Raw genomic sequence first — 22,167 nt, forward strand, 5'->3', positions numbered from 1 at the left:
TAAAGGCCTTGAATGGTAAAAATAGGGATATCTAGGTAGATTGACTCAGAGGAATCGTCTGAGACGTGTAAAGAGCAAATCGGAACGAATATTGAATCATACATGCCCGTAGACAGAAAAAGAATGGAAAATATCGAAGCGGGCGAGACCGGCTCTCTGATATCTTTGGAGTCGACGGCTCATAGAAGTCAACTTGACCGCGGTATCAAACGTAATTGTGGTGCCTATTCTACTGAGAAAGAATTTTAGTTTATCGGAGCCGGAACTGTAAGTAGTACAGCTAGACAGACCACGCCCTTCACTAGGTGTCCTTGACTTCTCAATAGAAGTCTCAACGAATCATGCTGCAAAAGTTAGGTGTCGTATGCGTTGGGAGACGTCTAATCGGATGTGTTCAGCAAGTGCGCCATCGGTTCAGAACTGCTGGACTTGAAACTTGAGTTTCTTACATGGAGAAATAACAGGAAGATTGAGTTTACGGTGGGGTCCAATCAAGCTTAGTTTCGAACTTGTTTGGTCCCAAACTCTGATGGTACTGCGGGAGGCTTGATGCATGAAGGAAAGCCTGCGTTCATAACAGGCCATTCGGTTCAAAGCAAGTTTCTGGACCAAAAGCTGCTTCAGCTCGCGATGATTAACGGAGAGTGGTGGAAGAGGACCCCATAGTTTTCGAATTATGGCGGTGCAATAGCCCTATAGCACTGGCACAGCCACAAAGTGGAGGATGCTCCTCCGGTGCCTGCCTCATTGGGCTAGCAGCCATCAGCCCTGCGAGCATAAAGTCCTTCCGCGGTCCCCTCCTTCATCCAGCTCCTGTCTCAGCCTCTGTCTTTTCTTTCGTTCTTCCTCCTTGAGTCCAGTCTCGGGTAACCACATCCACCATGGCCTCTGAAGATTACTACAACGACACCAAACGCTTCGACGGGCAGAACCCAATCTCATCATACTCCCCCGCCCCGGAACAGCAACAGACACCCATGCCTCCTGCGTCGGGGTACAACGCCTACCAGCCACAGTACTATGCTGGACCTCAATACCCACCCCAGACTCAGCCTCAATCTCAGCCTGAGCCCTACTATCAGAATCAGTATCAGCCCACCGGCTACGGCGAACAATATCAACAGCCTCCACCTCCTCCATACTACCAACAACCATACACAGAGCAACCACCATATGCCTCCCCCCAGCCAGCCTATGCTCCCGCTGCTACTGCTACCCCAGATGGGCCCGTCAACCCCGCCGATCCCAACGACCGCGGTGTCCTAGGTGCAATAGCCGGCGGCGCAGCAGGCGGATACACAGGGCATCAAGTCCACCATGGTGTATTGGGGACCCTGGGCGGAGCTCTGGCGGGCTCGCTGGCTGAAGACGCAATCAAGAAAAAGACCAGCGAAAAGAAGGAAAAGAAAGAAAAGAAGTCTCGATTCGGGTTCCACCGTCGTGGCTCTTCTTCCTCTTCATCTTCCTCCGACTCTGAGAAGGAGGATAAAAAGCCAAAGCCCGCTCCGGCTCCACAGCAACGCAGCGGTAACTTCTCCGCTTCGTCTAACTCTATCAGTCTACGGGGGAACTATGAGCTTGTTGCCGCTTGCCGCTCTCGGTCGGGCCACCAGCATGAGTCGAGGTTACCACTGAGCAGTGTGCTAACGAATGAGTTTGGGCACTTCAAGTGGAAGCGTAATGGAAACTTTGGAGCTTCGGCGAGGAATGCTCGGTTGACGGAGGGAGGGCGCGTGCTCGAGGCGGAGTTGGCAGATGGACGGGGTGGATGGAGGCGGGATTGGATACGGTTGGATGAGAGGATCAGTAACGATGATGGGAACTTGGTGTTCTTAGATTAGTGGAGTACCCCCATGATGATAATCTTATTTTTTTATGTAGTTGCTCAGGATTACTAAATTAAGGTAGCCCCGAGTTCATTTTGATTGTAACTATTCAGTAAATCATGATATCATGTTGCTAAGCCGTGACAACATCAGACATAAATAATCATACTGCCATCTCAATGGGCGAGAGCATCTAGGCAGAGGCCTTGTTCTCAGCAACCTCAGCAGCAGCAGCAGCACCCTTCTTCGTGATGCGGAACCCACCCAGCAGGAAGAAAGCGGCCTGGAGACCCAAAATAACAGCCAGCGTGACCATAGCACCAATGACACCAGCCACAGGCTTCGAAACACCACCATCACGCTTCAACGCAGCATCCGCAGACGCAGAGCTCGAGTCCGATGAAGAAGAGGAAGATGAAGCACACTGCCCATCCGTGTTCCCGCAAACCTCACAGAATTGCTCGGTGGTCATAACGGCAATCTCCTTCGTCTGCTCAACGAACTTCGACCAGGGAATCGTAGCGCTGGACTGGCCGTACAGCGGGAACTCCGTGGGCGCCGAGTCCGCGGTCAGTGTACCATTGTGAAAGGCGAAGCGGACGCTGATGTCCGAAGTCTCCGGGAAGGAGTCGGAGGTCGAGTTTGTGACGAGCTCCCAGACCATCGAGGAAGCATAGTCCGGGATTCCGGTGAAATCCACATCCGCAGCGGGGAGTTTAGCGAGACCAAAGTACGAGAGGAAAGTGCCATAGGAGCCAAACTCGACGTGGAGCTTGACTTCGCCCTTGGATGTGACGGTCTCGTTGAGGCCCATGAGCATTTCGGCAGCGAGATTGGACCCCGCAATAGCGCGGATGGGCTCCGAGGTGTTGTAGGCGAGGTTGTACTGCTCGATGTTGGCGAGAAGGAAGGCCTGCTTGAGCTGGGCCTCTGTCGGGGTGTTGGAGGTGTTGTGGATGGAGCCGACGTTGAGGTAGTCGAAGATTGCGTAGGCGTTCTTGAAGCTCATGTCGGACTCCGAGAAGGAGGTGTTAATGAGCGGGGCGAGGGACTGGTAGAAGTCCCTGGTCGACTCGAGGAGGGTGTTGTACAGCTCGGAGCTGTAGTAGCTATCGCTGCTTGCGATGGCGTTCTGGCAGTCTGTGGTCAATTGCAGCCAGGTGCTGTCTTCGCTGCTGACTCCCGAGTCGATCAGGGAGAGTGGGATGAGCTGGTAGCCGTTCAATGGAGCTTGGACCGTTGTGCCATCGGCGAGTTCCTGGCTAGAAATGGAGCCAACAGGTGGGTAGACACCCTGCAAAAACCCGGTGGCAGAGTTCTGGAGCACGGCATCGGCGGGAGCAGACGCAGTGAGCTGGCTGAGGTCGACGAGCTGCTCGCTAATGCCGTCGATGTGTTGCGACGAGGTCGAGTTGATGTAGCGGCCATGGTAGGAAGAGCCAGTCGTGTAGACCTGGCTGTATCCCAGGTCCGTGAGCTGGGTGTTCTTGAGGATCTTTGCGGTGCGGTCACCGTGGCGCGCAAAGACATAAGCTCCGAGGACTCGCTCAGCAGAGACCTGGGCAATTGGCATGGCCGAGATGGCCAGTAGCTGCAGAGAGGAGCGCATGTTGGCAGACCGGCAAAAGAAGCACTTGAGCTGAAACCAAATAGCAACGCGATCAGTCGAACCATGAGGGGAGCGGGGGAGACAGAGGGGTTAAATACGGTCCACGCCGGTCAACCCCATTGCGGGACAGCATTCCCGTCGTTATCAAGGTTGGAGTTAGAATTGAGTCAATGGACTTGAGAGGGTGGGGCCATCGCTGCCAGCCCGTCAGGCTTGCCATTATTCTTCCTCGGATATAGGTCCCTCTTGGAGCAATGTCCGCGGAAGGGCAGTTCGATCACTCATGCTTATCGGACAGTGCGACTGAAGGATGAACGAGGTGCGGGGACCCGAAGAGCCCTGGGTCAAGGTTTGCATAGACTATTGCTCAACCAGGCAAGGTCAAGGAGGCCAGCGGAGAAAATATTAGCTAATGCTTGCATTCAAAGATACAGGATTTTGGCCTTCATTGGATGACAGAATTCGCATGGTTGGAGACCCCATTTCCAGCCTCCAGAGCAAGATCTTTCGAGTTATCGGGCGTATCCGTCCGGCCGCAAGGGCAGCCTCCGACAAAGCCATTTTCGCCGAATGGCGACAAGTCCATGTTTAGTAGCGGCCCCGAAAACGCCAGGAGTGCTTGACGTGCTTATCCTTCTTGGCGAGTGTGGCTAACGACGAGATGCCATCTGATAATCAAACGTAATCAAGGACAGCCCTGCAGGCTGAGGGCTTCCCCACTCTTATCATGCCATGCTCGGACCTCCCAATTTTGACCGTTCCATATTCATGTTGAGAGACCGCTTGCTGCGTTAACACGTTCTCCCATCGTTGGCGAGTCATCTGCGTTATCTACTCCGCCTAACGGTCATGATGAGTGGTATTCATTAAGTTCGCGATCCATGCAGGCTACCATGCCAAATTCATGCCGTGCCCCCCATTAATTCACATCCATTTCGAACTACCCCCACCAAGCCTCCAGTCTGGACTGTTTCCGACCCGCCGGCAGCAAGACGCCATTCAACTTCTGCCAGTCCTTCTAACCAGGTTATCCGTGTCTGGGCTGGGACCTCGATCCGCTGCAGCTGTTCCCCCAGGGCAGCGAGAATATCTGCAAGGGCAAGGCCTTTGTTTATCTTTAACGTGTTCAGTGTATTGAGGCAGGAAGTGACGTCGCTGGTCGCAAGGAGGGTGGTCATGATTTCCTGGATGTCAGAGGGGTGAGGTGCGGCGATACAGTCGTAAATCGTCTCGTTCGTGATGGTTTCGGGTTCAGGAAGGGGTTCGTCTTTGGGAGCGTTCTTCAACGGAAGTGGTTTGCCTGGTAACGGTTGGCTATAATTCTTCCAGAGGTTGATAAATACTCACTGCTTGCATGACAGGCTTGGAGTACGTTCAGAGCACGGCGCATATCACCACGACTTAATGTGACCAAGCTATCAACAGCATCAGGCTGGATGCGCACTTCTTCCTTCTCGATGACCTGATCGACAAGTACTCTGATATCCTGCTCTTTGAGCGGACTGAAGCGGAACCGAGTGCATCTGGAGAGGAGCGCGGGAGACAGCTTGTGTGTGTAGTTGGCAATGATGCAGAACCGGGTGTTTGCAGTATATCGTTCCATGATTCGGCGCAGCGCCATTTGTGCAGTGGATGTCATGGCATCGGCCTCGTCAAGGATGATCAATTTGAAGGATGCGAGAGAAGACTTGCCGGTGGCAGACGGGGCCATTGAGAAAATCTGTTTAGTGCCTTTGACGGATCAGCGACTTGGTCTTGAACGTTCCGAGTGGGTAACAAACTGGCAAAAGTCTTGATTTGTTCTCGGACAACGTCAATTCCTCTATCGTCACTAGCATTGAGCTCGAGCACCATCTGCCGCATGTTCTTGTTGCCGTATATTCGTCGGGCGAGTGCCAGGATTGTGGATGTTTTACCTGTGCCGGGAGGACCGTAGAGGAGGAGATGTGGTAATTGCTGCATCCATATTAGTACAGTTCAATGGGTTAAAGGCGTAGGGAACGGACGTTTGCTTCGACGAAACGATTAATTGTGGCTAGGATATCCTTGTGACCGGAGACATCATCAAGGGAGTTCGGGCGGTATTTTTCCACCCTAGACCAGGTTAGAAGCTGAAGCAGTCGCTGAACTCAAGAGTTACTCGCCATGGCAGATTATCTTGAGCCTCTACTGGTAAATCCGCAGCAGCTCTCTTATATTTTCCCCCAGTGTTATCTGAGCTGAATTGGATGGCGCTTTTGGACGGAGCATCCACATCCATCTCATCCTCGTAGTCAGACATGATGGCCAGATGATCTTTGTTTTCCAATGTATTTCGAAGTCAGGCCTAGGAATCGAACAAATTGAGCAAAAGTGGTGCTGTTGGAGAATCCGTGAATCTCGACGCGTCGAAATCCAGCAGCGCGTAAAGAGGTTCGGCACCGGAAAATCTAAGGAGCTCCAAGCCTCGCCAGGCGGCGGCTGGTGCGTGCGGTGATGACATGCGAACTTCCGCCAGGTAGCAGCACCGCCCTCACCTCCCGCCAACACAGCTCTCATCCTCAAGACAGGCTCTGGGGATCGGATTGCTCTTTCTACATTCAAGATGCCCGTATGTCGCATACCGAAAATACTTTCTTGCCGACCCATTGATTGTTTTACTAACACCAACTAGGCATACCACTCCATCTTCCTTGAGGACCGGGATGTCCCCGTAATAGGTACGAACCCATGCAATGCGCCATTCCCCACGACTTCACCCCGGATCAGCACATACGCACCCTACAAACGAAATAAGTCCGCATTTTGTTCAGCTAGCTAACCCATCTATCCCGGTTCTCAACAGGCAACTTCCCAGTCCTACCCCTCCGCACCCGCACACGCGGCCCCGCATATACCCTCCCCAGCCTACCCGCCGGCGCAGATGTCGACGTACAACCAGATAGCGAGTCGTACGACTGCGTCGACGAAATTCTATCGCTCTTCCGCGCGAATGTCCTCTTCCGCAACTTTGAGATCAACGGGCCCGCTGACCGCATGCTTATCTATGGGACGCTGTTTATCACGGAGTGCCTGGGAAAGGTTAAGCCTGCTATGACAGTTAGGGAGGCTGAGAAGGTATTGCACTACCCGGAAAATAGGGAGTATCTACAGGGAGGTCATTTGAATTGACTGTAGTGTCTAGGCTCTAACGAACGTTGCGCTCGATAACTTCGCTATCCCCGGCGATGTGTCGTTCCCGCTAAACCAGGCCTTCGAGCCCCCACGGGATCGCCAGGACGCTGAGACGCTTAGATCGTGCGTTTCCCTGCTTCCCGAACCTCTATTCATATTAGGACAATACTAACTGGCATGTCTGTGTTAGATACCTCTCCCAGGTGCGACAGGAGATTGCGATTCGGTTGCTTGCGAGATTATACCCCGGCGGCGTTGGTCCTTCAAAGGTCGGTTTCCCTATTGGTGCCACAATCCTGGTGAAAAGGTCCTTACTAACGCATCGGCAACAGTTCTGGCTCAGTTTCACGAAGAGAAAGTTCATGGGAAAGAGCTTCTAGGATGGATTGCTTTGTTTCGTCGTGCCTAGCGTGAAGAGTTGACGGTTGCCTACAAATCCTCAAATGCAATGCTTGTATATACATATTCAAGAGCCATTCCATGCTGGTACCAATATATGATCTAAGCGGCAGCACTCCAAAAGTCACTGGTTGAAAACCCGGTCCAAGACTCTATACACCTCGTCACAATGTCGAGGCTCTGTCTAGACTGGTAGATATATTCTCCATATAGGATCTAGTATACAGCATGCTTTTGGGGTGTTCATAACTTCATCTCGACATCCGCGCTTGTCGTGCTACCCGGCGTGGCAGTCGACTGCGCAGGCGCAAGCTTTCTCCTCTTGCGACTCGGGTTTCCAGCGGCTTGAATGAATCCCGCTGTTGGGAGAACCCGAATTGCATGGAAGATGTAACCCTCTGCACCTCCTCGGCCAGACATCATCGGATGCGTGCGGCCGGGAAGAACCTGCCACGGCCGCACTCGAACTGTCTCAAGCGTCGGTGCAAGGAGCAATGTCGGATTGAGAGAGAACTCTGCAGCTAATTCAGGGTACTCGCCATTCTCTGCGTTGGCCTCGCCACTGGCCTGTTTTTGCTCTTCTAGGTCTCGCTTCCTGTTGATGTATGCTGTTTTCCGGGCGGTGGAGTAGAGGTCTGCGATTTCGGTCAAGGGCTCGATGGTAGGCGAGTAGATGACTACAGGTGCTGAGCCTGCAAGAAGGGGCACGGTATGCTGGAGGACACTTTCGGGGTCCATGAGTGTGGCGATAACGAGGCCGTCGTAGCCACCTGCTCGGACTTCGTTGACGACGCTCTGCACACGCGACCATCGGTTTCGTTTCCGGTGGTATGCGCCGCGCTTGTTTGTTTTGAGGGTGGCTAGTTCTGCCTCTGGGATGATAGCCGGTTCCTCGGCGTAGATGGGGTCAGCCTCGGGATCTAGAAGTTGGAGCCAGGAGACAGTCTTTAGATGAGTGAAGAGGGGATGAGATTCGTCGGGGTTGTTTTGGTCGTAGCCGAAGAATTTAAGCAATGATGCGTTTGATTGCTTGTTCGCGTGGATCAGAGTTATGGTGTTTCCTGTTGCAGACATTTGCGATGGCCGTTGCGTGCGTGGTGTTGGCTTAGTAGTCTCTTCCTCAGGATTCCCGTCCTGTACAGGTGTTTGTTCCTCAAGTGCTCCGTCCCCTTGCACATCATCTTCTGACTCTTCATCGGGGTGGAGAAGACCCATTCTTTCCGCCATCGCTGCAAGAACTAAACCTCCCGTTTCGTCAACAACCAGGTAGCGGCCGTTCGGTTTCGATAAAGTCCGCTGTAATGTGGCATCGCCGCCATGGTGCACGTTTCCCCAGGACCCAATCAGCCCCACAAGCTCGTCACGCAACTCCATACTTTTTGTTGCGGAATCTCGATTTTCGAGCATATAGTTTGTAAGTGCGGTGACATCCATCGGAAAGACCGTAAATCGCTTCATGTATTTCTTCTGTTTGCGCAGCGTGTACTTGGCGAGCGAAAATGCCGTCTTCTGATCCAGAGCGGTATGCGATTCCAGAATTTTGGCAATAATATCCTTCCCTGCACCTGTTGATTCCTTCTTCAAAGCTTCAATCTCCTCTAGCGTAAGTTTTTGGGTCGAGGAATCGTCGACGATCTCGCGGTTCGTGCGCACGGGCAGCCCCTCCTCGTTTACTTCAACATCATCATCGCCTTCTCCCTCTGTTATCAGGGATTCCGCATGTAGTTCGGTCGCGGGCACAATGCGCAGGTGAGTGCTCTGGCTGTCGCCAGGTGTCTCGAGGATCTCGAACGTTAGGTAGAAAGGCCGTCCGATAATCTGGTTTGCAGGGAACGATCCGAATTTTCCGCAATTAATCAGTCTGCTTCCTAGTCAGTATGCGGTAACTGGAAAGACGCAATTTAATCGAGTAAGAATACACACGTGTTTGGGACTATCTGAACAATCTTTGTCGTCTCTGAAGGCAGCCGCAAGAGGACGAACTGATTGGGGCGGATTGAGGAGTGCATAATGGAAGGTACCGTGAAATCTCAAGACAGGGTGCAGCATATCCCGAGTGATTTACACCGGCCAAGTATTGAATAATAGCTTGCGTCAGTCCCTCCGATTTCTTGACTTTTTTTCTTCTTTGCGATAGCGCACAGACCACTCGAGCTCGAGATAAGCCCATGCTGACATAACCTGTTTCGGAATTTGGAAGATCCGACCGCGTCACATGCTTCGCAGCTAGCTCCAGCCTCCCGCTGTGGGCGGGCAAGGGTCCGCCTTACCATACAAAACGAATACGATACCGATATTCGCCATGCAGGCAGCCGAATTGCGCGCAATTGGTACACCAATACGTAATGGCGTTCAAGTCCCGTCTCATGGTCTGGCTTACCCAAAAGTCGGACATACTCTTCCCCACATCCAATGGAACAAGCTAGGCTGTGTGCTGTAATTCGGGTGCCTGCTATCTGACCGATCTTATGAATCGACGTATATATTCCGGGGTCTATTGAAATTAGCCTTCCGCTCTCTCTTCTTTAGACACGGCAAGGGGCAGCGGCATGGCACATATAACTTGGCGCCTCTGTGCTTTTGAGAAATCGAGAGCAGATACCTTACCACTTATCTCATTCAGGTGCTAGTCTGCGTCCACTCAGCCTTATTACTTGCGTCTAAGCCACCATTGACGTCGACTACTGTTGGGGCCCTCGCAACAACGCCAGATTGCTCATTTGCGCCTTTCCGTGCATTCTATCTACTTTGCCCGGGTTCACCTGCGAGACTCGTTCCTGCGTTAGTTTTATTGGCCCTTGAGCGTGCCCAGCGTTTCATCATTTGCCCGACTGCCCCGATTCAATCTGCCTTCATGGTCCTGCGCAAACGAGCTCCTCCGCACCTTCACAACCTCAGCCAAGGGAATGCCCGCTTCGCATCGCGCTCTTCGATTTCACGATCCTCCCCCACGTCCTTTTCTGTCTCATCACCATCTCCCAAATACCTAACACGTCCGAGTAGAGCTCAGAGCTCCCCCCATCCCCGCCGCATTCCATCGCAGGAATCGATCTTCTCCCCCGATCTGAATACGTCACCGGCATTCGACCTGATGTCCCTGGAGCAAGCGCAAAGGTCCCCGATTCGGACCTCGTCCACGGACACACCGAATCCTTGGGCGGATGAGCTGGTGGAGAATCCGAGCCAGAGCCCTCGCGACAACGTCGACCATACCCACCAACCAGTCATGAACAATGCTATTCGAGAGGGAGACGCCGCCGATAATAGGAGAGGAGATCGTGTACCTTCTATCGTGCTTGCTGGTACTCAACGACGGATGGCCGCAAATGAATCGCAGCCGAATCAAGGGGGCGCAGACACCTCCGACTGGGAGTATTTGAGTCCTGAGCATGTCCAGCTACAGTCGAACAACCCATTTTTGAAGGCTTCTCAGCAGGATAGCAACGCGTGGAAGGACAGAGACTCCCGCGCGTCGTCAGGAGAAAGAGATGATGCGAGCGGAAGATTAGGTCAAGGTAAGCTCATTCTTCGATGATAAGATCTACGCCGCATGCTTATATCTTTAGACGAGGGTTATATTCCCATGACAGCGCGTTTATCCCTCTTCGACCAACAGATAGATGCCGAATCTCCATGGGTTAATGAGCCCAGTTCACAACGCTCTCAAGGTCTAGGGATGAGCAGCCAACAAACAGGTGTCACAACTATGGAACCTCCGGGACCCCAAGCTCCATTTGATGGAGGCGAAAACGCACGACTCCAATCTCTTCAAAAACCGTTACCCCCCCAGCCTCGAGCAAGCACGCCAGGAACCGTGTCTACAGCGACCACTGGATCATCACATGTCCTGATCGACTTTGATGACCCTCCCAACCTAGAATTGGGCCGCGATTTGAGGACCGCCACTGCGCCACCTGCTGGCGCGTCCGCGTTACACAACGTTCAGTCGGATGGAGCCACGTCCTTGTGGGAATCGGACCAGGCAGCCGAGTCTGCTACCTATCCGCCTCCTCAAAGCTCATCAATCTCCGATGACGAGACGAAACAGCAAGCAGATAAACGGTCAGAAACGTACTCGATTAGACACATCAGTTGGAAAGATACTACAGGGACTTTACGTGAATCCCCTATGCTAATTCAGAACAAAAATGGGCCCTGTCCACTTTTGGCGCTGGTTAATGCCCTCGTCCTCCGCGCAGCAGGGCAATCCTCACATCCACCAATTGTAAGGGCATTGCGTACAAGGGAACAGATTTCATTAGGCTTGCTTATCGAGGCGCTATTTGACGAATTGACAACGCGTCTTGGGCCTGATGACGAACTCCCTGACATCGAAGCGCTTAGCCGATTTTTGACCATGTTACACACGGGCATGAACGTCAATCCCCGACTGACTCTGGTACGTCTCAATCGTTTGATTATTGTAATGTAATTACCGTCACTAACATGTCCAGGAATCAAATGATATGCCTGGAACATTCCGTCAAACTGAGGATATCAAATTTTATAGTACATTCGGCGTACCCCTTGTGCACGGGTGGATTGCATCCCCATCCACGGACGCCAGCTCGGCATTGGAGCGAATTGGTCAATATCATGAAGACATACAGCTACTCCCGTTCCGTAAACAGGAGCTAGAGGACCGGGTCTTCCAGGGGGCGGCGCTGAGCACGGAAGAGGAGAGAGTCATGGGGGATATTCATGCGATTCAACAATTTGCAGATGTGGACAATGCGACGCAGCTAAGCACTTTTGGCCTCGACCAGTTGTCAAAGACGCTTCAGCCAGGGTCTTTCTCGATTCTATTCCGCAACGATCATTTCTCTACCATTTACAAGCACCCACTTCTCCAGACGCTTTTCACCCTCGTTACCGATGCCGGTTATTCCAACCACGCTGAAGTTGTTTGGGAAAGTCTCGTTGACGTGACTGGAAGTAACGCAGGCTTTTACGCCGGCGACTTCCGAGTCGTCAGCCATCATACTCCTCAGAGCTCTGATCCGGCCGGTCCACGGACATCAAGCCGTGACGCTCCAAGGCATACCGCAAGCTCACTCTCTGCCCAAGAGCAAGCAGACGCGGATTATGCGTATGCGCTTTCCCTGCAGTACCAGGAAGAAGAACAGCGACAGCCGGCTGCTACGCATGGACGCTCTCAAAGTGCAGCCAATCTAGGCACTGGGACAAGTTCCTCTACAGCTGAGCGTTCGTCGCGACAGCGACAATCTTACGCCAACCATTCCCAACCCCATATCCGACCGACACATCATGATGACGATGCCCCGCCCCCGTCGTACGAACAGGCGGCCAAAAGCCCGGCCTACTCACCCCCTCAACGCAGCCCTAACGTCTTGGATGCCCCTCCACGAAGCCCGTACCCAAGAAATCAGAACCAGTATGGCAGGTATCCGGAGCGAACTAGGGACAGAAACAAAGACTGTATAGTCATGTAGACTCTGTCTACTTATAGCCGGAGCGGGCCTTCACTCAATAACTACGCTATACTAACGAACAACTGGCGTAGAATTGCTGGGATTTTGACGAAGCGATGACCATGGATGACCGACTTTATTTATGTACCGTTATATAGATGCCTGAAATTGGCGCACTTAATGTCTTTAACAAAGTGACGACGAATATGACATCTCTTGAGATCGATACCATCTTCTTCAGTTCAAGTCACACACATTCAGGCTCATGACTCAAAAAACTCACTAACCCTAATCCACCACGGCTCCAAGACTCTGCCTAGCGAGCACCATTGCCGATCACACCTTTTACGGGAGAAAATAAATGAAGTTTATGGACGGAGTGCGGAGAGACTGAAGAATTAATATGGGTAAATCCGGGGAATTCTGCAGCTGCTGTGTATTTGATGGCTAACTATCGCGAATTTCAGGCACAAACATCAAGGATGGATGCTTTTGATTACATAGCTTTCAGACCCCACCAGTATCCTCATCATTTGACGCCATTATTGGAGGAAATATGTATATTCTGCCCAGCACGGTCCGCGCTTCCGTGGTTTGATGGCCTGCACGGATATATCTGCCCACTCGGACATTTTTCGTTCCATACCCCTGCTTCTCCAGTGCCCTGACACTGACACACTCCGTCATTTGTCGTGATTCGCGTGAATCTGCTCCGCTATAATCATGGAAGTCTCTCCGGCGCAGAGCAAGCTTATATATCCGGACTCCCTCGTCGCAAAAGTTGTCTTGACCCCCTTAAGAGCTACAGGACCACGGCAAGAAGATCAAGATGCCAAACCTTGTACTTGCAGCAGCCCTTGCTGCTCTTGTACCGACTGTGTACTCTCAAGAATGCTCTGAAACCTTCACACCCATCACCGCCGAGGACTTTGTTGCTGCTCTCCACCCCGGCTGGAACGTGGGGAACACTCTGGATGCCATTCCAGATGAAGGGTCTTGGAACAATGCTCCAGTAGAGGAAGGGACATTTGATATTATCAAGGAGGCTGGATTCAACAGTATCCGCCTTCCAGGTAGGTCATAATTAGCCGCCTCCATAAAGTTTTACTGACAATCATTTAGTCACCTGGACTCATCACTTCATCGGGGGTTCTCCTGACTGGAAAGTTGATCCAGAATGGCTGCAGAGAGTTTCTGATGTCTTGGATATGATTACGTCTCGTGATTTGTATGCCATTGTGAATGTTCATCATGGTGAGCCCTATTCCCGCGCAGATCCCAACGCTTTCAACGACTGCAACTAACCCAAGCTGTTGTAAAGATTCATGGGAGTGGGCAGACGTCTCAGTGGCTGGAGCCAACTTGACCATGATTGAAGAAAAGTTCTATAGGCTCTGGTATCAGATCGGAACAAAGCTCGCATGTAAATCGAGCCTTGTAGCCTTCGAGTCAATCAACGAACCCCCGGCAAACACCGCTGAGGATGGTGCCAATATCAACAAGCTGAACAGCATCTTCCTTCAGGCCATTGCTGACGCCGGTGGCTTTAATTCGGAACGCGTTGTTAACCTTGTCGGAGGTGGACAGGACAGTGTCAAGACCTCGCAGTGGTTCGAGGCTCCGGCCAATATCACAAACCCGTGGGCTATCCAGTTCCACTACTATAGCCCTTACGACTTTATCTTTAGTGCATGGTGAGAGATCCGACGTCCGACCCTTCCATCTTTCTGACTCGAACTCTCTGCAGGGGAAAGACGATCTGGGGATCCGACAGCGACAAAGACATCCTCACCACAGACTTTGAGCTAATCCGCAACAACTTTACCGACGTGCCCCTTATTCTCGGTGAGTACGACGCAAGTGCCGAAAACACAGAGCCAGCCGCGCGTTGGAAATACTTCGACCACCTCCAGCACGTCGCTTATGACTTGAAAATAGCCACTATCATGTGGGATAATGGAAACGACCATCTCGACCGCACCACGGGCGAATGGCGCGATCCAGTTACACCGCAGTTGGTCGTAGGCACGACCGAAGAAACGCTCAACAGTCTCCCGGACAGCACGGAGGACGCCTCGGCCACAGAGCAGTCCTCATCCGCATACATCTTCCATCGCGTTACGGATCAAGTCGCCGCGCAAACTGTGCCCTATCTCTTCAACGGAAACAGCCTCGTATCAATTACAGACTCCGCGGGTACAGTGCTAGAAAGTGGCTCGGACTACTCTGTCTCCGGCGCGAACATCGTCTTCTCCGCGACGTACCTCGCAACAAAGTATACCTCATCCACAGCTCCCGGCGTCATCGATACTCTAACCCTCGAATTTGATGGCGGCGCCTCGTCCCCTACAATTGAGATCGTACAATGGGATAAGCCAGTCCTAGCGACAACTTCAGCCTTCGCCTCTGCAGTGTCAGGTGCGGATCTCTCTATTTCAATTACCTGGAACGGCCTGTCGACAGTCGCCGCCGTGAAAGCCCTTACGACCTCCGGCGTATATCTCTTCGATGACTGGACGCAGTGGCTAGGTCCGCTTCAGCAAGCTCGCGCTGTAAGTACTCCTTTCGTCTTCCAGAACAACCCGCAGATCTCTCCTATACCAGAAGTCAGAATGACTAATGTGTGGTTACTATACAGACTTACAGCAACCACTATAACTGGGGCGATGACAACGTCATTCTTACCGCTGCTGCTATTGACGCGGTCGTTGCGGCGGGTCAGACGACGGTGTTTACGTTTGAGTTCTATCCACGTGTCGCTGGGGGTGTGAATACGGCCAATTTCACCTTGACTGTTTAGATAACTTCGTTTGACGCCTGCATGGAACTGAAGGGCTCTAGACAGGCTTATCTTGCGTGTGCTATAGCTAGGCCTGATATCTATGTGTATATTTGTGTAGTCCGTGGATGGACGCCTGCGTTCTTTTGTAAATATCTTTGGAATATTCGATCCTTCCATATGAGATATATTATCATGTTACCGCTCGAATATAGAACATTGATTACGAAGTATGCTCAAACAGAGTTGACAAGTTACTGATCCGTTCAAGAAGTATAGGAGATCTGGGAAGACATAAGATATCTATGTTGGTTTACTACTCCATATCAAATCAACAATCTATATAATTTCTCGTTATTACTTATTACACCATAGTATTGACCAACGTCAACACAATGCCCAGCACGTTAGAGAATTTTTTGAGGCCCAGATATATGCTAACATAAAGTCCGATTAGTCCTTCCAACGCTTGATATACTGAATATATATATATATATATAAAGAGAGAGAGAGAGAGAGAGATTAGATTTGGCTCGTGCATGTTTCCATATTACTGATTGCCTTCCTAAACTGCCATAATCGCATCAAGAAGAAGCCGAACAAGACCACTGAGAGACAGAGTAGTAAACATAATCATGATCCATCAAGAGTCACCCGAGCCCGAATCCACTCCCGAGGCCATCCAACTCCCAAGTAGAGCACATCCCCAGCCGTGGAACCCTAATACAACGTCCTCAATTCCCAGAGCGGCAGATTAGGATCGAATTTGTCCCAGACGATCTTATTCCTCTCATCAAGATGCGCCCCCTCATCCGTAATCGGGATAGTCGGGTCCGTCTCCTCGACCTCGAACCGACTAACCCCCCACTTATCCCTGGGAATCCAGATCGTCGGCGTCCGGGCTGTAACACACGGCTCAAAGTACGCGTCGCGGCTCTCCTGCTCCGAGTACGAGATCTCCACGTGGTCCCGTCTTACCTTGCGCCGTAGCGAGGCAAAGTCCCTGTACAGGTTCGGATGGAACCACTTCAGCGCCGCCTCCCAGCGGCTGCGCGGGAGGGTTTGCATGAGGAGTGCCTGATCTTCTTCCTTTGCCTGCTGCATTTCTCCCTCAACGTCGAGGGTGCGCGGGAGGAAGGATGTTAGTGGGGCCAGGGCTTCGTTTAGGCTTAGGTGGGCGAGGACGGTGAGGATTGTGAAGAGCACCATGATGATTAGCGGGCCAATGGCGGATTTAATGGCGAAGAGGCCGATCATGCAGATGTTCGCGAGGTAGACGCCTGTTAGGAGGTGTTGGAGGGCACGTGGGTAGACAAGGCCTTTGGTGTCGATGCGGATGTCATAGACGAAGAGGAAGTTGTAGCGGTAGGCTTGGTAGACGAGGTACAGGCCTACGAAGCAGAAGCCAAGGATCAGGGGTGCGATGCAGGAGTATGTTAGGGCTATAACGCCCATGTTTGTGAATATAGGGAATACGTTGCCCCAGCTTATGGCGCTAAGAGCTGCCCATTGGCTGTATAGGCGTCGCGGCGAGCCGTCGAAGAATGTGGTTATAAATTTGAAGACAAGGACGCTCATGATTTGAACCACGGCTAGGGAGCTGGTGGTCAAGCCCTGCAGTAGGAAGTAAGATATATAGAAATTTGTAGCTTTAGGAAGATTCTCAGCAAGTAGGTCCTTGGCTGAGAGCGGGTCCTGAATGATCTGTGCAGTCGCTGCAGAGGCAGCGCTCGTGAGCGTAGTGACGAGGAAAACGTTCACCACTTGGAAGCAGAAGTGCGCAGTCTGAGTGAACAACTCTACCCGAGCTGCTGAGGGCACACCGGCACGTCTAGCGCAAACTGGATATCAGAGTTAGACATGTCAAGGTAGAGTGGGCGTTGATATCATACAGCGGCAGATGATGGGAACAAGCGACATCAAGAGAACCAAGGCGGCAGCTGGCAGTAAGCCGGCAATCACACCCTTGATTACTGCGGGAAGGTCCTCTATCCACGAGAGGAAGGGAATCTCCTTGGAGATGTAGGTGATATTGGAAATAGTACCAACAAGAGCAGATGGGATACTCCAAAAGATAATCAAAGCAGCAATTCCACCCTGGACAATGAAGCGACGCACAATACGTTGCCACCAACTGAGATTCAATGCCGACCAAACGACCTCATCGGGGGAGATGCCAGTGAAGCGCGGAGTCATATGAAGGGGCTGATGGTGAGACAGGGTTTGCAGGGCAACCTGGGCATCAGACTGAGAGTTGAACTCAATAAAAATCGCCGAGAGAAGTTTCGCGTCCCTGTTTCGATGCTTCTCTTGTTGCTCCTCAATCTCCTTGGTCAATCTTACAATCTCCTCGCGGAGCCATCGAATGGAGTCCACTTTCTCGCCAAATAGCATCGGGCGACGATGAGTAGGTCGCTTGATCTCGTGATACATGGCTGGGCCACACTCGCAGTCGGCACAGTCGGAAGCAGGGATTGCTCCAGATTTCAGAAGCTTCAGGCGCATCGAATTTGCTGATCGTATCAACCTTGTCTCCAGCCGCTCCAGGCGGTGCGCAAACTTGTCTCTTTCCTGGACCTTCTTTTCTAGCTCTCTGCAATCGGATGTTATCCATATCTGCCGGATAGTGTCGCCGAACACTTGTTGTAGTTTCCTTTCATCTTTATAGTCGTCCGGGACCGACATGAATAGAACCGTTCTAGACGACATCCGATGGGCGTATGCAGGCGAGTTGAGATAAGCCTGTCTAAGGTTGGCGTAAAATATGCTTTCTCTCGTGACCGTATAGAAGACATAGGTGAAATACACGCATGCCATGACAGCGTGGGCATAGTAACGTTTCGGGTTTTTGACATTGCTGAAGCTCAGAGCATCAAGCTGCGTGTTCCCTACGCCTCCTGTCGCATTTATCGGTATAATGACCGGCCATACAATCAGACAGCCTGCCATAAATGTCGAACAAAGTACTCTAAGGTAGCGTAGGAAGAGATAGCCATCCATGGAATGATGGTTGAGAACATGAGAGTCGGAGATTTTCAGAAAAGGTCCCAGCCAGCTTAAAAAGCCTTTAGGCAGGGTGGGGCTTCTCTCACTATAGAGGCATTGATGAGCAGCTATCCAAGAAGGGATTTGGTTTACGGAAACATACTATTGATGCAAACAAGGCAGATGGCTTCTCGGAGCATACCATCGTATCTGCGTTCGGCGGAAGATGAGAAAGATAGAAAACCATATAGTGGCCAGCACTAAGGCAGGGAGCAATGTCGACAAGAGAGACGAGAGAGAAGTTGAGCCTTCACCCCCACCAGTCAGAGTGTTCAGGGTTTCAGAGGCTGTTGACGTCGCATTGCCCCTAGAAGACCCAATGTTGGGATCATTGCTGGGATCCTATATTCTCCGCTATCAGGAACACTGATAAAGTAACGCGTAAATCAAGGGATAGCAGCACATACAAGGAGATTCTGTCTTGCAACAAGAAAATTCAATGAAGCCCGTTGTGCCATTGTGGTTGCGAGTCAGATCTATCATATTCTCCGCTCCGATCAGCCGGCAGCAGAGGCAAAGATTTCGCCCAGACATCCTTGAAACCGTTACTGCGGCCAGGTACATATATCTGGGTTGCGCGTCACATCAAGCAGAGAATGCGACGGCGTGTTAGACCTGTCATCGCGCCGGAAGATCAATAGCGCACGGAAGGCTGAAGTATGCGGCGCTAGTGGGCTGCAGCACAGAGCCATTGGCTCGCACAGCGAACTCAAGTGGAAGGAGACTCAAACGTTTTTGAACGTGTGTGATTTAGATTTTTGCTGATTCGTCGAGGGTGATTGAGAATCCAGGAAGCATCGCGAAGGACGAACCGCGTCCTGGGCTCGTGGAGACTTCACCAGGGGGGGGATAAATGGCGATTCGTCGATAGTCGAATTTAGACAGCAGCCAGCACAGGGATCTTCCCCCGGCTGGAGTCGCTATCATCTGTACTCCGATAGTCGTCGCTAGCGGCCTTTGATTCCAGCGATAGTCAGTGCCCATCCAATACGCTAGACCCGCACGACACCGGGGTTCGAGGGGATTTGCCGATCCGGACCCGCGATTCACCCACCTCCTCGCAGGGCCATGGAATGCTTGCCACAAAATATCTGTGCTGTTGGATTGAATTGGTCATACCAGTCGACAGATTACTCCGTAGCAGTGAGTGGTCCAGCCGCAGTCGCTCATCACACAGTCATCTCGCACAAACAATCTTCAATCGGAAACCAGAGTGTGGTAGGACAGACTCGAGAACTCTTGCAGCAGTTTCTTGCGGAAACCATCTGCTCACAGGCAAGCAACAATCCACCAGCCCCTGCTAGGAGCGGCGGTCTAAACGTCTGTTGCCCTCGTCTACGAGATAGGGTTGTTTCGGAGCTAACTGTCACAAGTTTGACTGCTCTTGGCTGAAGAACACGCACGAGCCATGGAGTTTCCGTCGAGCTCTGAAGAAGCTTCGCTGAGACCCCATTCGCTTATTCTTGCTGTCAAAACGAGCGTCAAGAGACGGAACGCAAGGGTGATGAATCTTGTGCATGTGCTCCCGACTGAGCGGAATGAACCTCTCCTGCCCATACCCCAGAGTAAACCAGCAGCAAACAGAAGAGCGTGTATCTCGCGGCATCGATTAACTCGAGAGCTATTCTGAGGACCTCTGCATGAAGTTTGAACTCTGCTCGATGCAATTGGCACGAGTGACATATCTACGCACGAGCTTCCATCATCATGGCTGATTGACGTAGAGGACCCAAAAAGATCGATGTGCGATCTGCTCTAAGTCAAGGCTCTCGCGATCTCTGGTGCCTAACTCCAATTTCCTTCGGGATTTGGAACAGCGGTGTATAATGGAATGGTAATCGCAGCGGAGAGGGGTAAAAGGCTGCAGTGAGTAAGTTCAGGGTTGACATTGGCCAGCCGGATGGAAGATGCCTCTGGGCCGATCTGGTGACCTGCATTATTTCCCAGCCAGCCGCAACAATGACCACGACGAGTGCTTGAAGAAACGTCAAGACCTTCAATGATCTCTGATCATCCCGCCCAAGTCAGGATTTCTACGTTGTATAGGTTTCCGTGACTAGCACCCTTTCCTCGGGTCTCGTTCAAGGGTGGTTGGGCAACCTGGGCCTAGCTGGCGAGCTCAATATGACCGATCACCTTTGGCACTTGACAGGAGATTGCATCTTTCATGCTCGTTCATGCAGCTTGACGCATGGTAGGGATTCGAATCACACTGTTGCAGGTGCAAGGAATGAGTATTAATCTGTACTTGTGCTGGCGTGGACGGGGGATATATATTCTCAGATAAGCTCGTATATCACATGAAATTTTCGTTTGAGAGTGGTTTTGGCCACATAGCAAGGATTAGACCACGCGTTACCCTCTTGTGGTGTTAGAAATCAAAGCCAAGGAGTTGAAGACCGCCTCAGAGACCAGAGACTGCTTCGTAGATGTCTCAGCAAGGCGGGAAACGTCGGCAGTAAATGGGCAGGAGCAGATCTCCGCCGAATCTTGAAGCCTGGGCCTTTACACACAGGACCCATGGCGGGCAGGTTTTCGTCTCGAATGCTCCTGGAAGATGTCCCTTCTGAATCTGGAGCAGAAGGGGGAATTCTTCATCCGAGATGATCCAGAATCCACTCCACCGATCTCGTCATTCGACCAAAAACAGCCATTCCCACCCCTACCCCCCGATGAGCTTGAAACAACAGGGGAAGCTCCAGATAACAGCTATCTAGATGAGGACGATCAGGATATAGTTTCCTCTCCGCATCACGGAGTCGAGGTAGAGGACGATTTGGACTTCCACTCTCACTACTCTCTAGACAATCAATCCTTCTCCGATGCCTCCACGGACTCGAACGATGAGCAGTCGCCCGAGGATGGGATCGCGATGCACCGCCCTTTCCGGCAGTCAGCCAGTTCGCTTCACGGACCTAATGCATTTGCGCCGCCATTCTACAACAGGCCTCCGACTCCGTTGCCGCCATCTCCATCATTGACGTCTTTGCTTAGGCCCCCTTTCTCCACCACCACCTCGCGGCCAACCACTCCTGATAGCTCCGACGTTGAGACGCCCAATGATACTGAAGCAGCTGTCGCAAAGTCGGCGCGAAGGGCTACAACTGTGCCTCGAGCAAGTCCAAAGGTGCCGACTTACGAGTATTATGGATTTGTCTTATACCTCGCATCATCACTGGCGTTCTGTGAGTGAAATCGTACCCTGAGACATGCGTCGCTTGATAGCTGATGCCTGACCGCAGTGATTTACATCCTTTGGTCGTATCTTCCATCGCCATTTCTACACCAGCTTGGAATTTACTACTACCCCAACCGTTGGTGGTCGCTGGCGATTCCGTCCTGGCTAGTCATGTCCATCATCTACATTTATGTCGCCTTGGCATCCTATAACACCGGATACCTGACCTTACCGATGAATAGCGTGGAGAATATCGTGGACGAAGTTGCCAATGTAGCGGTCATTGATGGAAAAGGCAGACGACGACCGGGCGGGGCTGCAAAAATGCGACCTGGCGCGACTTCGTTCCAGATTATGGGTCCGCAGAACCGGAGAGTGAACTGGAAGGAGATTTGGAGCGAAGGGACGGACGCGGTCCTGGATGTCCCGGTCGGTGGAGTGTGCGAAGTACTCTACGGCCAGGAAAGGGACGATGAAGAGGATTGTGAAGAAAGTGTACTTTCGTAGCATATGTTATACAGACATAGACTCCGTGATACAGTGATAGTCAAGGCAAACAATGTCTGCCTGGCCTGCTGAAATACCTAATGAATGAAGTGTAAAAGTAGGGACACGTTTCGCTGGCGGTTGTGCCCTGATAGCCAAAAAGCAATAAACGTCGGTGGCTGGTGATTGGTGGAGAAGCAAGAGTCGGACTCCAGAAAGCGATCAGAATCTACATCTCAGATATCTTTCAACGATTGTGA

The 22,167-nt window shown here is 51.8% G+C and overlaps 9 protein-coding genes across 9 annotated transcripts; 5 read left to right on the top strand and 4 right to left on the bottom strand.

Annotated features, from left to right (window-relative positions):
• The first annotated feature begins 657 nt into the window (after positions 1-657).
• On the top strand, positions 658-1,930 carry BJX68DRAFT_96247 (putative glutamine-serine-proline rich protein). The gene has a single exon (XM_071050085.1). The coding sequence runs from the start codon at positions 882-884 to the stop codon at positions 1,839-1,841; it is 960 nt and encodes a 319-aa protein (XP_070899001.1). The 5' UTR covers positions 658-881; the 3' UTR covers positions 1,842-1,930.
• On the bottom strand, positions 1,931-3,518 carry BJX68DRAFT_96201 (histidine phosphatase superfamily). The gene has a single exon (XM_071050083.1). It carries the CDS (start codon positions 3,433-3,435, stop codon positions 2,020-2,022), a length of 1,416 nt encoding a protein of 471 aa, XP_070899002.1. The 5' UTR covers positions 3,436-3,518; the 3' UTR covers positions 1,931-2,019.
• A 663-nt stretch (positions 3,519-4,181) lies between these two features.
• On the bottom strand, positions 4,182-5,824 carry BJX68DRAFT_96199 (replication factor C subunit 3). Its single transcript, XM_071050082.1, has 5 exons — positions 5,580-5,824; positions 5,442-5,529; positions 5,217-5,391; positions 4,783-5,166; positions 4,182-4,735 (listed from the first exon to the last, which is right to left on the bottom strand). The coding sequence occupies exons 1-5, from the start codon at positions 5,714-5,716 to the stop codon at positions 4,338-4,340; spliced, it is 1,182 nt and encodes a 393-aa protein (XP_070899003.1). The 5' UTR covers positions 5,717-5,824; the 3' UTR covers positions 4,182-4,337.
• Positions 5,825-5,940: 116 nt separating this feature from the next.
• On the top strand, positions 5,941-7,111 carry BJX68DRAFT_237741 (actin-related protein 2/3 complex subunit 3). Its single transcript, XM_071040233.1, has 6 exons — positions 5,941-6,025; positions 6,089-6,134; positions 6,260-6,531; positions 6,599-6,711; positions 6,779-6,857; positions 6,921-7,111. The coding sequence occupies exons 1-6, from the start codon at positions 6,020-6,022 to the stop codon at positions 6,966-6,968; spliced, it is 564 nt and encodes a 187-aa protein (XP_070899004.1). The 5' UTR covers positions 5,941-6,019; the 3' UTR covers positions 6,969-7,111.
• Positions 7,112-9,090, bottom strand: trm6 (tRNA 1-methyladenosine methyltransferase subunit GCD10). The gene is made up of 2 exons (XM_071040234.1): positions 8,911-9,090; positions 7,112-8,848 (listed from the first exon to the last, which is right to left on the bottom strand). Exons 1-2 carry the CDS (start codon positions 8,994-8,996, stop codon positions 7,231-7,233), a joined length of 1,704 nt encoding a protein of 567 aa, XP_070899005.1. The 5' UTR covers positions 8,997-9,090; the 3' UTR covers positions 7,112-7,230.
• A 357-nt stretch (positions 9,091-9,447) lies between these two features.
• Positions 9,448-12,647, top strand: BJX68DRAFT_237745 (MINDY family deubiquitinase). The gene is made up of 3 exons (XM_071040235.1): positions 9,448-10,502; positions 10,554-11,386; positions 11,442-12,647. Exons 1-3 carry the CDS (start codon positions 9,842-9,844, stop codon positions 12,438-12,440), a joined length of 2,493 nt encoding a protein of 830 aa, XP_070899006.1. The 5' UTR covers positions 9,448-9,841; the 3' UTR covers positions 12,441-12,647.
• A 385-nt stretch (positions 12,648-13,032) lies between these two features.
• Positions 13,033-15,492, top strand: BJX68DRAFT_276001 (putative extracellular endoglucanase). The gene is made up of 5 exons (XM_071047974.1): positions 13,033-13,492; positions 13,542-13,673; positions 13,741-14,113; positions 14,167-14,971; positions 15,058-15,492. The coding sequence occupies exons 1-5, from the start codon at positions 13,249-13,251 to the stop codon at positions 15,217-15,219; spliced, it is 1,716 nt and encodes a 571-aa protein (XP_070899007.1). The 5' UTR covers positions 13,033-13,248; the 3' UTR covers positions 15,220-15,492.
• A 414-nt stretch (positions 15,493-15,906) lies between these two features.
• BJX68DRAFT_96318 (putative DUF221 domain protein) lies at positions 15,907-18,847 on the bottom strand. Its single transcript, XM_071050086.1, has 4 exons — positions 18,651-18,847; positions 18,347-18,585; positions 17,091-18,289; positions 15,907-17,039 (listed from the first exon to the last, which is right to left on the bottom strand). Exons 1-4 carry the CDS (start codon positions 18,699-18,701, stop codon positions 15,919-15,921), a joined length of 2,610 nt encoding a protein of 869 aa, XP_070899008.1. The 5' UTR covers positions 18,702-18,847; the 3' UTR covers positions 15,907-15,918.
• Positions 18,848-20,363: 1,516 nt separating this feature from the next.
• On the top strand, positions 20,364-22,163 carry BJX68DRAFT_96329 (uncharacterized protein). The gene is made up of 2 exons (XM_071050087.1): positions 20,364-21,428; positions 21,486-22,163. Exons 1-2 carry the CDS (start codon positions 20,801-20,803, stop codon positions 21,926-21,928), a joined length of 1,071 nt encoding a protein of 356 aa, XP_070899009.1. The 5' UTR covers positions 20,364-20,800; the 3' UTR covers positions 21,929-22,163.
• The last annotated feature ends 4 nt before the right edge of the window (positions 22,164-22,167 follow it).

The sequence above is a fragment of the Aspergillus pseudodeflectus genome (genome assembly GCF_044049435.1).
Source record: "Aspergillus pseudodeflectus strain CBS 756.74 chromosome Unknown BJX68scaffold_22, whole genome shotgun sequence".
In the NCBI taxonomy this organism is placed as follows: Eukaryota; Fungi; Ascomycota; class Eurotiomycetes; order Eurotiales; family Aspergillaceae; genus Aspergillus; species Aspergillus pseudodeflectus.

Coding starts and splice junctions, on each gene's coding strand:
- BJX68DRAFT_96247 (XM_071050085.1), top strand. CDS start 882: ATGGCCTCTGAAGATTACTACAACGACACCAAACGCTTCGACGGGCAG.
- BJX68DRAFT_96201 (XM_071050083.1), bottom strand. CDS start 3,435: ATGCGCTCCTCTCTGCAGCTACTGGCCATCTCGGCCATGCCAATTGCC.
- BJX68DRAFT_96199 (XM_071050082.1), bottom strand. CDS start 5,716: ATGTCTGACTACGAGGATGAGATGGATGTGGATGCTCCGTCCAAAAGC. Junction 5,167..5,216: donor ACAAATCAAGACTTTTGCCA/GTTTGTTACCCA, acceptor GATCCGTCAAAG/GCACTAAACAGATTTTCTCA. Junction 4,736..4,782: donor CCAAGCCTGTCATGCAAGCA/GTGAGTATTTAT, acceptor AACCGTTACCAG/GCAAACCACTTCCGTTGAAG.
- BJX68DRAFT_237741 (XM_071040233.1), top strand. Junction 6,135..6,259: donor CCGGGATGTCCCCGTAATAG/GTACGAACCCAT, acceptor GGTTCTCAACAG/GCAACTTCCCAGTCCTACCC. Junction 6,858..6,920: donor GCGGCGTTGGTCCTTCAAAG/GTCGGTTTCCCT, acceptor CATCGGCAACAG/TTCTGGCTCAGTTTCACGAA.
- trm6 (XM_071040234.1), bottom strand. CDS start 8,996: ATGCACTCCTCAATCCGCCCCAATCAGTTCGTCCTCTTGCGGCTGCCT. Junction 8,849..8,910: donor GTTCAGATAGTCCCAAACAC/GTGTGTATTCTT, acceptor ACTAGGAAGCAG/ACTGATTAATTGCGGAAAAT.
- BJX68DRAFT_237745 (XM_071040235.1), top strand. CDS start 9,842: ATGGTCCTGCGCAAACGAGCTCCTCCGCACCTTCACAACCTCAGCCAA. Junction 10,503..10,553: donor GAGCGGAAGATTAGGTCAAG/GTAAGCTCATTC, acceptor TTATATCTTTAG/ACGAGGGTTATATTCCCATG. Junction 11,387..11,441: donor TCAATCCCCGACTGACTCTG/GTACGTCTCAAT, acceptor TAACATGTCCAG/GAATCAAATGATATGCCTGG.
- BJX68DRAFT_276001 (XM_071047974.1), top strand. CDS start 13,249: ATGCCAAACCTTGTACTTGCAGCAGCCCTTGCTGCTCTTGTACCGACT. Junction 13,493..13,541: donor CAACAGTATCCGCCTTCCAG/GTAGGTCATAAT, acceptor ACAATCATTTAG/TCACCTGGACTCATCACTTC. Junction 13,674..13,740: donor CATTGTGAATGTTCATCATG/GTGAGCCCTATT, acceptor GCTGTTGTAAAG/ATTCATGGGAGTGGGCAGAC.
- BJX68DRAFT_96318 (XM_071050086.1), bottom strand. CDS start 18,701: ATGGCACAACGGGCTTCATTGAATTTTCTTGTTGCAAGACAGAATCTC. Junction 18,586..18,650: donor TTGCAAGACAGAATCTCCTT/GTATGTGCTGCT, acceptor CGGAGAATATAG/GATCCCAGCAATGATCCCAA. Junction 18,290..18,346: donor CTGCCTTGTTTGCATCAATA/GTATGTTTCCGT, acceptor ATGCCTCTATAG/TGAGAGAAGCCCCACCCTGC.
- BJX68DRAFT_96329 (XM_071050087.1), top strand. CDS start 20,801: ATGTCCCTTCTGAATCTGGAGCAGAAGGGGGAATTCTTCATCCGAGAT. Junction 21,429..21,485: donor CGCATCATCACTGGCGTTCT/GTGAGTGAAATC, acceptor GCCTGACCGCAG/TGATTTACATCCTTTGGTCG.